General features: G+C 35.2%; 1 protein-coding gene across 6 annotated transcripts in view; it reads right to left on the bottom strand.

The window, feature by feature from the left end:
• Positions 1-18,482, bottom strand: part of NARS2 (asparaginyl-tRNA synthetase 2, mitochondrial) — a 141,833-nt gene that overhangs the window by 70,970 nt on the left and 52,381 nt on the right. For all 6 annotated transcript variants that reach the window (XR_003683632.1, XR_003683631.2, XM_024131718.3 and 3 more), the window contains one exon: positions 7,255-7,349. Coding sequence is in view for 4 of the 6 variants with exons in the window: in XM_024131718.3 (XP_023987486.1) it covers positions 7,255-7,349 (95 nt within the window). In the remaining 2 variants the exon portion in view is untranslated. The remainder of the gene's footprint in view (positions 1-7,254; positions 7,350-18,482) is intronic.

The raw sequence follows: 18,482 nt of genomic DNA, 5'->3' as shown, positions 1-18,482 counted from the left end.
ATTTCTCCACAGAAGATATCTGAATGGCCAACGGGCACATGAAAAGATGCTCAACATTAGTCATTGAGGAAATGCAAATGAAAACCATAATGAGATGTCACTTCACACTCAGTAAAATGGCACAATAAAAAAGACATATAAGTGTTAGCAAGGATGTGGAGAAATTGGAACCTTTATACACTGCTGGTGGGATTGTAAATTTCCTGCAGCCACTGTGGAAAACAGCCTAGCAGTTCCTCACACAGTTAAACTTACCAAGTAACCCATCAATTCCACTCCTAAATACCGACCCAAGAGAAATGAAAACACAAATACTTGTACTCAAACAGTCATAGGAACATTACTCATAATAGCCAAAAAGTAAAAACAACCCAAATCTCCATTACCTGAATGGATAAACAAATGTGGTAGACTCACATAATGGACTGTTATTTGGCAATAAAAAAGAATGAAATACTGACATATGCTACAACATTGACAGACACTGAAAATATTATGCAAAGTGAAATACACCAGCCACAAAACGCTACATATTGTGTGATTCTCTTTATATGAAATATCCAGAATGGGAAAATCCACAGAGACATAAAGTAGATTGATCAGTAGTGCCTAGGGTGGGAGGGAGGATGGTCAGTGACTGCTAATGGGGAAAAGTTTCTTTTTGGGTGATAAAAATATTCTTGAATTAGCTTATGGTGATGTTCGAAAAACTGAAAATATACTAAAACTCCCTGAATGGTACACTTTAAATTGGTGAATTTTATGGTAAGTAAATTATCTCTCAATAATACAGTTCTTGGGTGTGTGTGTGTGATGAATTGGGAGATTGGGATTGACATATATACACCAATATGCATAAAATGGATAACTAATAAGAACCTGCCGTATAAAAAAAGAAATAAAATAAAATTCAAAAAGAAATAATACAGTTCTTAAAAATTTGGGTTTGCTATATTTAAATACTTACTAAAATTCTAATAAAGTTGATTTTCATTATTCATTCATTCATTCATTTATTTATTTGGCGGTACGCAGGCCTCTCACTGTTGTGGCCTCTCCCGTTGCGGAGCACAGGCTCCGGACGCACAGGCTCAGCGGCCATGGCTCATGGGCCTAGCCGCTCCGCAGCATGTGGGATCCTCCCGGACCAGGGCACGAACCCATGTCCCCTGCATCGGCAGGCAGACTCTCAACCACTGCGCCACCAGGGAAGCCCTCATTATTCCTTTATTAATTAAAAAAATTTAAATTAATTCTTATTGGAGTATAGTTGCTTTACAATGTTGTGTTAGTTTCTGCTGTCATTTTTCCTTTATTTTTACTTCTGTAAATTATTCATAAGATGGCTTAAAAATATTTACTAAAAATAAGGTCCATTACTTCCAGATGGTAAATGGTGATGAACATTTTCTTGGTATATTGATGGTTAATCAACCTTCCTAAATAAATGTTTAGATTGTCAGTAGTTTTTCATTAGTATAGGTGAAGTTGCTTTCAACATTTTTTTTTAACACATCTTTATAGAGTTGTCAGATCATCTCCTTAAGAAAAATTCTGGGTGCAAAGCTATTTCTCTAGAGAGGCTGTACTAATTTATACTTCTAATAGCAATGTTCAAAAGGAAAGCATCAGTTTTACCCTGAAATATGCACGACTTCATAGCTTAGTAAAATCATTCATAAGAAGGAAAAAAAAAACCCACCTGTAACAAAACATAAAAAGAAAAAAACGAAACCAACAAAGAAAGAAAAACCATAATAATCAAAAATTCTTTTAAATACATTAGACTGAGCCTTCCTCCAATTCTGGCTTTAACTGACAAAAAAATGGAAAATTTTATTGCATGACATTTCTTAAGTGTAAGTTTTTCAATTTAAGACATGTCTAATTCTTTCAGAATGAACACCTAACTTACACCCCACTATTTATAGGCAGAATGTAATGAAAACACTTAGCTTTCTCTTATTTAAAAAACATATATATAGCTCTATCTGATGAGAGGGCTTAGAAGCATAATCCCCCAGTAGCAGCAAGATACCCAGTGACTAGGTCCTGCTTTCTAAATACCATTTTCCAATAAAAGGAACTAGGGCTCCTTGGAGAAATGGCTGATTCTAAGGCTAGGGTAAGGAAAACAAAAAATAAGCTTGGGATAACGGCGAAAACATGGAAGCAACCAAGATGCCCTTCCGTAGGTGAATAGATGAATAAACCAAGGTACTTCCAGATAATGAAATACTATTCAGCGCTAAAAAGACATGAGCTATCACAGTAATCAGGACAGTATGGTACTGGCACAAAAACAGAAATATACATCAATGCAACAGGATAGGAAGCCCAGAGATAAACCCACACACATATGGTCACCTTATCTTTGATAAAGGAGGCAAGAGCATAAGACAGCCTCTTCAATAAGTGGTGCTGGGAAAACTGGACAGCCACATGTAAAAGAATGAAATTAGAACACTCCCTAACACCATACACAAAAATAAACTCAAAATGGATTAAAGACCTAAATGTAAGGCCAGACACTATCAAACTCTTAGAGGAAAAAATAGGCAGAACACTCTATGACATACAACACAGCAAGATCCTTTTTGACCCATCTCCTAGAGAAATGGAAATAAAAACAAAAATAAACAAATGGGACCTAATGAAACTTAAAAGCTTTTGCACAGCAAAGGATACCATAAACAAGACCAAAAGACAACCCTCAGAATGGGAGAAAATATTTGCAAACGAAGCAACTGACAAAGGACTAATATCCAAAATTTATAAGCAACTCTTGCAGCTCAATAACAAAAAAACAAACAACCCAATCCAAAAATGGGCAGAAGAACTAAATAGACATTTCTCCAAAGAAACCCATGAAAGGATGCTCAACATCACTAATCATTAGAGAAATGCAAATCAAAACCACAATGAGGTATCACCTCACACCAGTCAGAATGGCCATCATCAGAAAGTCTACAAACAATAAATGCTGGAGAGGGTGTGGAGAAAAGGGAACCCTCTTGCACTGTTGGTAGGAATGTAAATTGATACAGCCACTATGGAGAACAGTATGGAGGTTTCTTAAATATCTAAAAATAGAACTACCATATGACCCAGCAATCCTACTACTAGGCATATACCCTGGGAAAACCATAATTCAAAAAGAGACATGTACCATAATGTTCATTGCAGCACTATTTACAATAGCCAGGACATGGAAGCAATCTAACTGTCCATCAACAGATGAATGGATAAAGAAGATGTGGCATATATATACAATGGAATATTACTCTGCCATAAGAAGAAATGAAATTGAGTTATTTGTAGTGAGGTGGATGGACCTAGAGTGTGTCATACAGAGTGAAGTCAGAAAGAGAAAAACAAATACAGTATGCTAACACATATATATGGAATCTAAAAAAACCAAAAAGGTTCTCATGAACCTAGGGGCAGGACACGATTCACTTTGTTATACAGCAGAAACTCACACAACACTGTAAAGCAATTATACTCCAACAAAGATGTTAAAAAAAAAAAGACAAGCTATCAAGCCATGAAAAGATATGAAGGAACCTTAAATGCATATTACTAAGTGAAAGAAGCCAATCTGAAAAGTCTGCATATTGTACGATTCCAACTATATGACATTCTGGAAAAGGCAAAGCTTTGGAGACAGTAAAAAGATTGCCAGGGGTTCGGAGGGAGGGAGGGATGGGATGCATAGGAGGAACACAGAGGATTTTTAGAGCAGTGAAACTATTCTGTATGACATCATTTGACCAAACCTATAGAACATACACTACCAAGAGTGAACCCTAAGTAAACGATGGACTTTGAGTGATAGTACTGCGTCAGTGTAGGTTTATCAATCACAAAAAAATAAAACAAACTAACAAACAAATCTGGGGTATCTTATAGTGCCAGAAAATAAGGAAGTACTCAAAAGACAAAAGGATAGGGGCATGTGAAAGGGAGACAAGAATTAATCTGAAAGAATTCCCAACAACTAAAACAATTTGAGCAATAAAGTAAATAGCACAGCATTGAAATATAACCCAAACCATAAAATATACATCAGTCCATCCTGATATAAATGATGACATAAATAAACAAATAAGAGCAAAGAGACAACAAATCATCCATATAGAAGAATTCCGAATACTCCCCCATTCAGGAGATGAAGCATAATTCCATCTCCCACTTCCTAACCCTTCACTCCTACCTCCACAGTGAGGGTGGGTGTACTTAGTAACTCACTTCCAAAGAATAAATTGGAGAAAGGGAAAAACAGTACATTTTCAGTGGAGAAACTTGGCAAAGACTACCTCACCCAAGTAATGAAGGTTAATAGCACCATATGGATATCAAGTCCCCCCGACATGATATGACAAGAAAAGCACTTCACCTCTGTGGTATTCTTTCCCACCCCCGCTAAAACTTCAGAAAAACATCAGAAAAATACAGATTGGCATACTTTCTGCAAGTCATAAAAGACAAGGAAAGACTGAGAAACTGTTACAGACTACATGAGACTAGGGAAACATGACAACTAAATGTAATGTGGTACCCTGCAGTGGATCCTGGAAAAAGGAAGAAGGAATTGATGGAACACCAGTGAAATCCAAATAAAGTCTGGAATTTAGTTAATTGTAATGTACTAACATTTGGTTCTTAGTTTTGACAAATGTACAAAGGTAACGTAAGATGTTAACAACAGGGGAAACTGGGTGAGAGGTATATAAGAAGTCTGCACGATTTCTCCAACTTTTCTACATTTAACAATTATTCAAAAATAGAAAGTTTATTTTAAAAACAACAACAACAAAATTGAACTTTAAAATGGAGCCACAGGGCTTCCCTGGTGGCGCAGTGGTTAAGAATCCGCCTGCCAATGTAGGGGACACGGGTTCGAGCCCTGGTCTGGGAAGATTCCACATGCTGCGGAGCAACTAAACCCATGTGCCACACCTACTGAGCCTGTGCTCTAGCGCCCGCGAGCCACAACAACTGAGCCCACGTGCCACAACTACTGAAGCCTGTGCGCCTAGAGCCCGTGCTCCTCAACAAAAGAAGCCACCGCAATGAGAAGCCTGTGCACCGCAACAACGAGCAGCTCCCGCTCGCCGCAACTAGAGAAAGCCCGTGCACAGCAATGAAGACTCAACACAGCCAAAAATAATAAACAAATAAAATAAATAAAATGGAGCCATAAACCCACTAAACCAACATAGATATCCTTTTGGAAAATGTTAACCTTCTAAATTTAACTACCATTTACTCCATTTTAAAAGTCTGTTAAATAAAATTTAGAAAAACTCAATTTAGACAAATTTAGTCTTCTTCAGAAAGAAGACTAACAATTTCTTAGTGGAGATTAAATCATGTATTAATCTGAAACATGATGTACTGTATATTAATAGTACTAGAACTATGCATATTAAACTAGGAACATTTGATTGACACAGAAATACTTCATAACACATTAAAAAATATAAAACCTCATATTCTGCCAATATAACCTTCTGTCAAGTTTCACTGTACATTGTGTTCTTTGGTTCACTGCACTTTACTGGTAAAGAGGGAACATATTTAATCCACTAGTGATATTATAACCAAGAAACTTGGTAAATTTATAGCTTTCCCATATTATGACACTTCTGAGGGGAATATATGTTGTCTCTAACTTTACAGGTAGAAGAAATGAATAATGAAAGGCTGTTAAGAAAGGTTATCCAAAACTTGGATTAAGCTAAAAGGTAGACAGAACATCCTTCCAATGTAATGTGGGGACACAGACCCACTCAAAGGTTTTTAACTACCTAGGGGAATGAACTTTGCTCCATTATTCTATTTACTATCAAACTAAATATCCTAGATTAAGTAAAGTTACATGTTAACTTATAGATTTTTGTCCAGTAGAGTTACAAATCATTTGTCAGGTAGAAGAGAAAATTCCAAAGGTTAGGGTTTATCGGTCTGTGGGACATTAACCAGTTCATAACTAACCTAGCAATCTTATTCTAAAATTCTTTTATTAAACTGCCTATGAATCCACAGCTCCCCAAATGGTCTTTGAACTAGCTTTACTATTTTACTTATTTCTTCAGTAATTAATGAATTGAATAAAATATTTTATATTTCTATGAATCATGTTTTTAATTTTTTTAAATTATACTTTGACAGGCATAAGGAACTTTCCATGACATGCCTGACATGGCCTTTCCCACATACAGCTCTGCAAATCCTACAATCTCACAGGGCTATTATGATTATAGTTTTTCTGCACCGTATTCTGATAATGTCAATTATTTGGTTATTGGAATTATCATATAATATCTTTATCAAAGGTAAATCTAAGTAAAGTATATGTTATTTTCAAGACCCTCTTTATTCCACCATTGACACTCTCCATCTTGCCAGTAAAGTCTGTAAAAAAATAAACATGAACACTATTCTATTTCCCCTGTTTTTCCACCCCACGCATTTTAAAAACAATGGGAAATACAAGATTCCCTGTTTTTACTGGAGCCATTTCCTGAAGAGATTTTTAGGTCTCAAGCTCTGTATGAGAAAACAAAGATATTTACATCTTCGTAGGAGACTCAGTACTTGCTGAGTCGGCATTAAGAAATTACCCACAGAATCAGAGAATATAAGATTTAGACAGGACTTCAAAGATTTTCCTGTCCAATCTCCAAAAAGAAAATAGGGCAAAAAGGATTATAGTGACTTTCCAGAGGTCTGAGAGTGGCTAAAATTAATGTGATCTGACTTCCAATACTTTCTAAATGGGCACACATCTCCCATGATGACTTTGTGGGTTAATTTTCTTTCTTTAAACCAATTATTAAAAAAATATTTTTTCTTCCATTTGTTCCAGGTACCTCTCTTATAATTTTTAGGTGTAAGTTATAACTTCCTTTACTTTCATAAACATGATTAATTGTACTTATATTTTGATTATGTTTTGAGATTTAAGCAAAGAAAGATTAGTAAAAAGAAAAAAAAAACCCACAACTTCATATTTCCAGTGTTACATTCTTCACCAAAAACCAAAGTCTAGACTAATGTGATTTTTTTAGAAAGAAATTTGGATATTGTCAAATTTGTCAATCTAAATGTACTTTTAGTGAATTGAAGTGGACTAATCACAAACATGAATTACAATTTTTAGGTTTGAGCATCAGGAAAGAAAACATTATCACACTCTCACCCAACCAACATCAGTAGTCCATTAAAGCAAAAGAGAAAACTCTGTACCCTGACATCACTTCTAGATGAAGTTGTCCTGAGACAGTTAAGAAAACAGGAACATTGAAGAAATTCTCCTCAGGTACCTTTATTTTGCTTGAAGGCTGCAAAAGAAAACACAAGCCATAAAAAGCTATTACATGTTTTGCTCTGCTTTTCACATTCACATTTGTGCCACAACTAAAAAAATCATATGCTATTAAACATATATGAGGACAGGTTCATTCTTATGAAAAAAAAAAAAGGCAGCTTTCAGTATACACTTAAAAGAGAAAATTCCTGCTTGGAAAGTGCTAAGTTCAAGGAAGTTTGCTCCATATTTTTCAAAACATGTAACAACCAAAGGACAAACTATTTTTGTCACAAAATATACTCCTTCCTAAAAACTGATTTTGATTGAGGGGCAAGCTGAAGCAAGAAATTATGAATTAGAAGTTTTAAATGTGAGGCATTACATAGTCTTTTAAAATTCTGACCCATGATTGAGATTTAATTTTAAGGGAATAGCCTCTAAAACATGTCTTGTCATATTATTATTAAATTATTAATAATAACGCTTTTAATTTTTATAAACACATTATAAACTTTTAAACACGTTAATTTCACTTACTCTTCCCGACAACCAGGAGATAAAGCAGGACCACATCTTTAAAAGATATGATGAACATTTAGGTTTAAAGATTTTTACGAACTTACAGTATAGATAGAGTGATTATTCCATTTGAAACTGACAGGAAGAACGTCAGCCAACACTTATTAACAGTTAAGATAAAAAATTATTTGGAGATCAAACATAATTTAAATAGTATAATTAAGAAAGCTTCCAGATCAAGTTATGACCATTATATCCATCTGGGGGAAGGAAGCTAATTTACCTACTCTTGTATTTTAAACTGTGATCTGAAAATGTCTTTGTGTAATGGTGCACTAAAACAAGTGCTGTAAAAGCAACAAAGCCAATATTAAATTTTCAATACAGGATGTAAGACTCCTTTTAAGAGACTTAGTACCAACTACTGAATTATAGAAACACATGAAATGAAGATATCTTATTTAATTCCATCGGTTGTTCTAAAAATATTGCATGCATATCATGTATGGTTATGTGTGTGTATGAATGTGAAATCTAGTGTAAAATTACCAACTGAAATCATTCATTTATTTTGTAATTGCCTATTATTTTTAAAACTTACTTTTACCTGGTCCTAAATGTCCTATTATTGCTTTTTAAAAATCATCTTTGAAACCCATTATCACTTAAAGGATATTGTTTCCAAGGACTTAAATACTCAATACTAAAATATTCGACTTATGTTAGGATTTCAAAATAAAAGACATGTTCTCTGATATTTCTTCACTATTTACTAAATAATTATATTTCAAATCAGGCCCAGCACATTTATAAGAAAATTATACTTTCTCCTTTCCCTCACCTCTTTAGTCTATAATTTGTATTGGTGTTTTATCCTGACTTCTCTAAAAGTGATTTCTCTCATCTCCTGCACATATAAAAAAGTCTAATATTTAGGACTTGATTTTAGTCTCTCATTTATTAGTGTTTGTACAAAATGATGTCTGAGCTTCTTATATCTCTTAAATCCAACTTATTTAAAGTCAAAAACATATCACTACTTCATTATGCCTTCCAATGTCATATGTAAGCACTTAAATACTGAAATTCATACTACTTTTTAATAAATTACTTCCTTTCAGTTCTCCTTTATATTACAGTGAATGCATTACAGTGACTTTAAAAACTTCTGTATGTATTAAGTTATATTACCTATACATTTTATTTCAGGATATTAAACGGACATTATAAAATGTTTTTTTAAAAAGTAATTGCTGGGGACTTCCCTAGTGGTCCAGTGGTTAAGACTTCACCTCCCAAGGCAGGAGGTGTGCGTTCGATCCCTGGTCGGGAAGCTAAGATACCTGGCAGCAAAAAAACCAAAACATAAAAACAGAAGCAATATTGTAACAAATTCAATAAAGACTTTAAACATGGACCACATCAAAAAAAAAAGTCTTAAAATGGTGGGATAGGTAGCTCCAAAGGCCTATCTCTCTACAGAAAAACTGAAAATAATGAGTAAAAGCTATAAGCATCAACTGTGGGAACTCTGGAAATTAGTCAAAGGTTTAAAGTCACCAAACAAATGCTGAATCAAGAAAGAGGAAACTTAAAAATGGTAGACTCCACCTAACAATAGCAGAGTGCACACTCTTTTCAAGAGCACATGAACACTGTCCAAGATCGACCTTATGCTAGAACATAATAAGTCTCAACAAATCAGATAAATTATCTTTTTTGAACATAATGGAATGAAACTAGAAATGTAAACTGGTGCAGTTACTTGGGAAAAGAGTTTCGTGGTTCTTTAAAAAGATTAACAAGAATTATTATATATACAACATACAAATTCTACCTCTAGGTATATGTCTAAAAGAATTACAACCAAGTATTTAAGCAACAATGCATTAAAAGGATTGTACACCATCCTTCATCCCAGGGATTCATCCCAGGGATGCAAGGATTTTTCAATATCGCAAATCAATCAATGTGACACATCACATGAACAAACTGAAGAATAAAAACTATACAACCATCTCAATAGATACAGAAAAAGCTTTTGATAAAATTCAATATCCATTTCTGATAAAAAAAAAAAAACTTCAGAAAGTGAGTGCAGAGGGAACATACCTCAACATAATAAAGGCCATATATGACAAACCCACAGCTAACATCATACTCAATGGCGAAAAGCTGAAAGAACTTGCTCTAAGATCAGGAATAAGGCAAGATGCCCACTCTCGCCACTTTTATTCAACATAGTTTTGGAAGTCCTAGCCACAGCAATCAGAGAAGAAAAAGAAACAAAAGGAATCCAAATTGGAAAAGAAGTAAAACTATCACTGTTTGCAATGACATGATGCTATACATAGAAAAGCGTAAGACGCTACCAGAAAACTACTAGAGCTCATCAATGAATTTAGTAAAGTTGTTGAATAAAAATTAATATACAGAAATCTGTTACATTTCTATACACTAACAAAAAAAGATCGGAAAGAGAAATTAAGGAAAAATCCCATTTACCATTATATCAAAAAGAACAAAATACCCAGGAATAAACCTGTCTAAGGAGACAAAAGACCTTTACTCTGAAAACTATAAGACACTGATGAAAGAAATCAAAGATGATATAAATAGACGGAGACATATACCATGTTCTTGGATTGCAAGAATCAACATTGTGACAATGACTATACTACCCAAAGCAATCTACAGATTCAATGCAATCCCTATCAAACTACGAATGGCATTCTTCACAGAATTAGAACAAAAAATCTTACAACTTGTATGGAAACACATGAAAAGCTTCTGCACAGCAAAGGAAACCATAAAAAAGATGAAAAGACAACCCTCAGAATGGAAGAAAATATTTGCAAACGAAACAACTGACAAAGGATTAATCTCCAAAATATACAAGCAGCTCATGCAACTCGGTATCAAAAAGCAAACAGTCTAGTTAAAAAATGGGCAGAAGACCTAAATAGACATTTCACCAAGGAAGACATACAGATGGCCAAGAGGCACATGAAAAGATGTTCAACATCATTAATTATTAGAGAAATGCAAATCAAAACTACGAGGTATCACCTCATTCTGGTCAGAATGGCCATCATCAAAAAATCTGCAAACAATAAATGCTGGAAAGGGTGTGGAGAAAAGGTAATGCTCTTACATTGCTGGTGGGAATGTAAACTGATGCAACCACTATGGAAAACAGTATGGAGGTTCCTTAAAAAACTAAAAATACAACTATCATATGACCCAGTAATCCCACTACTGGGCATATACCCTGAGAAAACCATGCAGGGGATATAGGTTCGTGCCCCGGTCCAGGAAGATCCCACATGCCACGGAGCGGCTGGGCCCGTGAGCCATGGCCGATAAGCCTGCGCGTCCGGAGCCTGTGCTCCGCGACGGGAGAGGCCACAACAGTGAGAGGCCCGTGTACCGCCAAAAAAAAAAAAAAAAAAAAAAGAGAGAGACATGTACCACATGTTCACTGCAGCACTATTTACAATAGCCAGGACATGGAAGCAACCTAAATGTCCATCGACTGATGAATGGATACAGAAGATGTGGTATATACATACACAATGGAATTTTACTCAGCCACAGAAAAGAATGAAATAATGCCACTGGCAGCAACATGCATGGACCTAGAAATTATCATATTAAGTGAAGTAAGTCAGAAAGAGAAAGACAAATATCATATGACATCACTTATATGTGGAATCTAAAAAAGTGATATGAATGAAGTTACCTACAAAACAGAAACAGACTCAGACATAGAAAACAAACTTATGGTTACCAAAGGGGAAAGGGCAGGGAGGGATAAATTATAAGTGTGGGATTAACATATACACACTACTACGTATAAACAGATAAACAACAAGGACCTACTGTTTAGCATGAGGAACTATATTCAATGTCTTGTAAGAACTTATAATGGAAAAGAATTTGGAAAATAATATACATAAATATAATATGAATCACTGTTCTGTACATCTGAAGCTAACACAGGACTGTAAATTAACTATACTTCAATTTAAAAAATGGTTATAAAAATTTTTTAAATCCAAGTATTCAAATAGGTACTTGTACATTAATGTTCATAACAGCACTATTCACAATAGACAAAGGTGGAAACATGGATAAGTGGATAAGCAAAATGTAGAATATATAAACAATGAAATACTATTTAGCCATAAGATGGAATGAAGTACTTATATATGCTAAAACACAGATAAACCTTGAAAACACTATGCTAAGTAAAAGAAGACATAAAAGGCTACATATTGTATGATCCCATTTATATGAAATATCTAGAATAGGTAAATCCATAGAGACTAATCGGTGAGAGCCATGGTCTGGGGAGAAGGGCAAATGGGAAGTGACTACTTAATGGGCATGGGGTTTTCTTTGGGATAATGAAAATGTTTTGGAACTTAACAGGGGTGGTAGTTGTATAACACTGTAAATGTAGTAAATGCCACTGAAATATACCCTTTAAAATGGTTAATTTTATGTTGCATGAACTTCATCTCAATTTTTTAAAAAGCATACATAAACAAGTAATTATTAGACATGACAGGGTCAAAAATTACTAACATGGGATTGCAAATTTAAGACTCACAATCTTAAATACTTCCATTAGTAATGAAGAAAGAATAAAAATATATGAATTAAGTATCCAACTTTGTGACTTTGCCAGTGGGAATGGACTTCTTTAAAAAAGATCCTCAAATTGCAACACTAAAGTTAAGAATTTCTATTTAATAAAGGAAGATATAGGCAGTTAAATAGAACAACATATTGTATAAGGATAAAATATTTTCAGCTTCTAGAAATGACAAGTGATTAATGGACAGAAAATATAAGGACCTCCTGTGAAGAAAACAAGAAAGAGAAAATAAGCTGCTCCCCAACTGGGCAATGGATATGAAAAGCAGATTTACAGAAAAGAAAATTCAAAAGGTTAAGATGTATGAAGAAACACTCAAATTCACTACAAATTAGAGAAACACAAATTAAAACAAGACATTTTAAGAAGAATTCATTATATACATCCAACTGACAAAGATTAGAAACTTGTATAATATCAAGTGTAGAGGCAGATTCAGGATGTGGTAGGCAGATTTCTAAGATGTGTCCCAAGATTCTCAGCCCCTGGTTTATTCAACCACTAAGCCAGGTACTGATGTGAAGGGATTTTGCAAATTTAATTAAAGTTCCAAATCAGATGGCCTCAGGATTTGGAGATTTTCTGGGTGCTCTTGACCTAATCATGTGAGCCCTTTAAAAGTAGAAAGTTTTCTACAGCTGGCTGCAGAACAGTAAGTCAGTAATTTGAAGCATGAGAAGGATCTGACATGCTGTTGCTGGCTTGAAGATGGAGGAAGACACAGGGAAAGGTGCTTAGAGCAGTCTCTAGGACCTGAGAGCAACCTGGCCAGCAGCCAGCAGCAAAATGGGAACTTCAGTCCTACAACCACAAAGAACTGAATTCTACCGAGAGCAAGAATGGGTTTGGAAGAGAACCTCAAGCTCCAGATGAGAACATAGAAAGCTTAGCTGACACACTGGTTTTGGGCTTGTGAGACCCTGAGATCCTAGCCACGCCATTCTGTACTACTGAACTATAGAGCTGTGAACTAATAAAGAGATGTTGTTTTAAGTCACTAAGTTACAAATCTATAGAAAACGACTTCATAGGGAAACAGGAACCCTCAGGTAATGTCAATATAGTCTAAACTGGCACTGCTATTCTGGATAACATAGTGAAATTCAGAATGTATATACCCTATGACCAAGGAACTCCACTCCTGGATATCCATTCTAAAGAAATTTTCACACAAGTCTCTTAGGGAATATGTATAAGACTATTTATTGCGGTATTTTTTTTTTCTGGGTGTAACTGAGAATTGAAAAGAACCTAAGGGTCTATTACTAGAAAGGGTAAGTGAATTGTAGCAGACAAATATCAATGAATATTCTGCAGCAATGACAAGCCACAAATAAATGTACCTACAGCAACATGGATAGATTTCAAAACAAAGAGTTAAATGGAAAAAAGTAGGAAACAAAATAAGATACATATTATCATTAATGTAAATTTAAAATATACATAAACGATCACTCATATTTTATGAGCCTATATACATAATAAAAGATATATCAAAGATATTAAAGTGAGTGCCTCCAGGAGAATATGAGGAATGGAAGTGGGGATTGGGATAAAGAGGAAAAATTAAAACAAGAAAGGGGTTATGCTGGATGGCATTTTGTCAGGTTGGCATTACTACTCCCACCTAAACTGAGGACTGTGTTTCCTAGAATCCCCTTTCCTGCATGGTTCCAGGTTACAGTTGGCCATCTATTGTTGGAGAGGAATGTGCATAAGATTTGAGAGGAGAAAACGAAATTGAAGTCATTAATCTCAGAAGACTGTGGCAGTCTGACACAGTGACACACACTCACCATGGTTCTTGGTGATCTCTAATTTCTAGCTTGTCTCCTTACTACTGACCAACAGTTGCTCTATGATAACCACCAAGTGCTGGACTGCAGTTACTACAGAGTGGACTGTGTTAGATTAATTGTATTAATGGCTCCACTTTGTCACACTTCTCTGTATCAGCACCCCTTGGCATATCATACACTAACCCTGAGCTTGGCCATATGACTTGTTTTGGTCACTGGCATGATAACAAAATTGACAAAAACAGTGGCTTGAAAACATGCTTATGAAGTTCACATTCTTTCTTGGACCTATGCCACCAAAGAGATCACACCCTGATTAGCATGATGGAGGAATTGGAGAGACATGTGGAGAAGAGATGGGGCATCCCACATGAGGCCATCCTAGACTGCCCAGCTCCCAGTCAATCCATCAGCTGACTAAGCCAAACCCAGATCAGAACCACTCAAATGACCTGTAGACTCACAGCAAAGAATAAATGGTTTTGTTACACAGTGAGAGGATACAAGGGCCTTGCAAAGACCTATAACAACAGTGTGCCATGAATGAAAATTATGTTGAACTAAACTCTGTATTCCTGAGGTTAAAAAAATACACATTCAGACACACATACTTCTACAAAAACAACCGTAGCCAATATGCACTTAGCACTTACTCTGTGCCATGTACTGTGCTAAGGAGTTTACAAGCAATCCAATGAAGTATGTATTAGTATCCTCATTTACAGAGAAGGAAACAGACACAGAGGTTAATAACTTAACTTGCCTACTATGACAAAAAACATGAACCAAGGTGGTTGGGCTCCAGAATCTCTATTCTTAACCACATGTTATTTCCAGGAGTCATAAGAAATACTTAACAATGGTTGATTCTGGGGAAGGAAACTAGATTACTGGGGACCAAGGTATGATGGAATCCTTCTGCACTTTAAAAAAATTTTTTTTAAAGATTATTTTTGATGTGCACCATTTTTAAAGTCTTTATTGAATTCGTTACAATATTGCTTCTGTTTTATGTTTTGGTTTTTTGGCCGTGAGGCACGTGGGATCTTAGCTCCCCAACCAGGGATTGAACCTGCACCCCCTGCATTGGAAGGCGAGGTCTTAACCACTGGACTGTCAGGGAATTCCCTTCTGCACTTTTAAATTGGTACCTTTTGAAAAATAAACTACATTACCTGTTCAAAAAATAAATTTAAAATAGCATATTTGTTAAGAGGGACTCGGAGGTATTATCAGCAAGTACTCAGAATAAAAAGTATACTGGTTTTATTCCCTGTGTGTTCTTGATCACATAAACACTAACGATGTACTCTTTTGTCCTACAGTGGTGTGGATTACTCTGGTCAGCACCAGTCGGAAAATAAAAAAGCCAAGAACAAAGTATGGAACAAAGTCAAATACCAGGAAAAATATAGGTGGTTAGTAAAGTCTAACACTGCTCTATATATAATGAAAATAGTTGGGGCAGGCCAAAAGAAGAGACGGCCAAACGATATTGAGTTCTTTGAGTAGGAATTGAGTTTATACATGTTGGTATGCTAAGCACCTAGCAAAGTGCCAGAGACAAGTAATTGCTCCATAAATGCTTGTTGACCCAAAGAGTGATGTCAAGTGTGAGGGGATCAGCAATGAGAAGAAGCACAAGGAGCCATAAAAGCTTCTAGCAAAGTGTCATGGCATTGCTGATCTAAAAGATATCTTTAGTGCACACTTAGTGTCATGTTTGTTTTCAAACAAAGGTACTGATAAGCAGGTACTATTACAGAAATAAATTATTTCCTATATTAACTTTTTAAACTATATTGCTTATAAATAATTCTCCATTACTTTTCTAGCACAACTGTAAATAGGTGTTTTCTGCAGTTTTTCTTTAGTATCAACATCAGCTGAACTCTGACAAGTATTCTAAACAACACAAAAGGGAGAGAATGTATTTTCAATAGAGTATATGGCTGTAAGTTTAAAGTAGCTTAGAGGAAATTTTTCATTTTCTTCAGAAATGTAAACTGTGTGACCACTAAGATTCTATCTTCCTCCTATCCACTCCCACTCACAAACACGTAATTTGTAGATATCCTATATAACCAAATACCATTACTGACTAAATATAAAAGACATCTATCCTCTGCCTACCTTCCCAACAGCAAATCCCTAATTCTAACATCCATCAAACAGAAAGATTTAGAAAAGATGACGAGATAGTATCATCAATATAATCTTCTGATCACTGAAAAAAATAGCTCTTCAACATCATCTTTTTCACCTTTCTCAAGACTGTGCCTCACTTAGTTCCAAAGGAGGCATCTCTCCATATATTCTCTCATATACCTTTCTGCTCTCTAACAAATCTCTAGTTACCTCTGGGACAGCTTTATTTCCTTCTCTCTTTAAGCTTGCAAGTCTTAAAATGATCCAAACCCACATCAAGCACTGTTAGAGTCACAAGTAAAAATTAAACATATACTAAAAAAATGCTATGTTTTATTTATTTTTAAAAGTTCCTGAAGCAAAACTTGAGCTGGGTGATGGCATTTATTATTCTTTGTGCTTTTCTGTATGTTTAAAGTTACAAAAAACCACAGATCAGTATTTCCAGCCCTTAAAAATGTACAGCATACTATTGTGCGATCCCCGCAAGTGTCAATACTTTTCATTCTCCTATTTTCTTCAAGCATGAAATATTTTACTTTATTCAGGTTCATTGTTTTTGTTCTGTCTAATTACAAGTTTTCTGTAACTTTACATTAATAGTTGTAGTATTTTTATGTATATGATGCATTAAATAGTCTCATGGCTGTGCTGTGAATATAATTATTATATATTTCTGTAAGGGAAAAAGAGTTCTAAGATCCAAAATAACCAAATTAAAAATAAACTTTCCAAACCTCTGATTATATTTCTGCTATATCTTAAAAAAAAAAGATAACTAAATTAAGCTAAACATAATTAAAGAAATAAAATAAAAAATAAAGTGTTTTATGCACTGTCAAAAAACCCGTAATGACAAAAATCAGTAAGCCTGAGGCAAGCAATGAGATACCAAAGTATTCTGGTTGGTTTACGTTAAAAAATATTTTACACAATAAAAGAAAGCTCTAATTCCAAAAATCTATTTTACTGTATAGTACTTTAAAAAACGTTTTTAGGGGCTTCCCTGGTGGCGCAGTAGTTGAGAGTCTGCCTGCCGATGCAGGGGACACGGGTTTGTGCCCCAGTCAGGGAAGATCCCACATGCCACGGAGCGGCTGGGCCTGTGAGCCATGGCCGCTGGGCCTGTGTGTCTGGAGCCTGTGCTCCACAGCGGGAGAGGCCCGCATACCGCAAAAAAAAAAAAAAAGGTTTTATATTCCACTATTTTTCCCAAATCAGAGAAAATACTAAAGGGCTTTACTAAATACTAAAGAAATATGTTGAAGATGGGATAAGAGTAAGATGAAAAATTACCACAGCATTATTATCCTCATATTCCTTGGGAAAAAACATATTCACACACAGTAATCAAACTGGCAAAAATTAAAGACAAAGAAAAATTACTGAAGGCAGCAAGGGAAAAACGACAAAGAACATACAAGGGAACTCCCATAAGGGTAACATCTGATTTCTCAGCAGAAACTCTACAAGCCAGAAGGGAGTGGCATGATATACTTAAAGTGATGAAAGGGAAAAACCTACAACCAAGATTACTCTACCCAGCAAGGATCTCATTCAGATTCGATGGAGAAACCAAAAACATTACAGATAAGCAAAAGCTAAGAGAATTCAGCACCACCAAACCAGCTCTACAACAACAAAAACAAACCCAAAACAATTAAGAAAATGGTCATAGGAACATACATATCGACAACTACCTTGAACGTGAATGGATTAAATGCTCCAACCAAAAGACACAGGCTTGTTGAACGATACAAAAACAAGACCCATATATATGCTGCCTACAAGAGACCCACTTCAAACCTAGGAACACATACAGACTGAAAGTGAGGGGATGGAAAAAGATATTCCATGCAAATGGAAATCAAAAGAAAGCTGGAGTAGCAATACTCATATCAGATAAAATAGACTTTAAAATAAACAATGTTACAAGAGACAAGGAAGGACACTACATAATGATCAAGGGATCAATCCAAGAAGAAGATATAACAATTATAAATATATATGCACCCAACATAGGAGCACCTCAATA

This window comes from Physeter macrocephalus, chromosome 16, assembly GCF_002837175.3.
Source record: "Physeter macrocephalus isolate SW-GA chromosome 16, ASM283717v5, whole genome shotgun sequence".
Taxonomy (NCBI): Eukaryota; Metazoa; Chordata; class Mammalia; order Artiodactyla; family Physeteridae; genus Physeter; species Physeter macrocephalus.
This window is presented reverse-complemented; position numbering and strand designations above follow the sequence as displayed.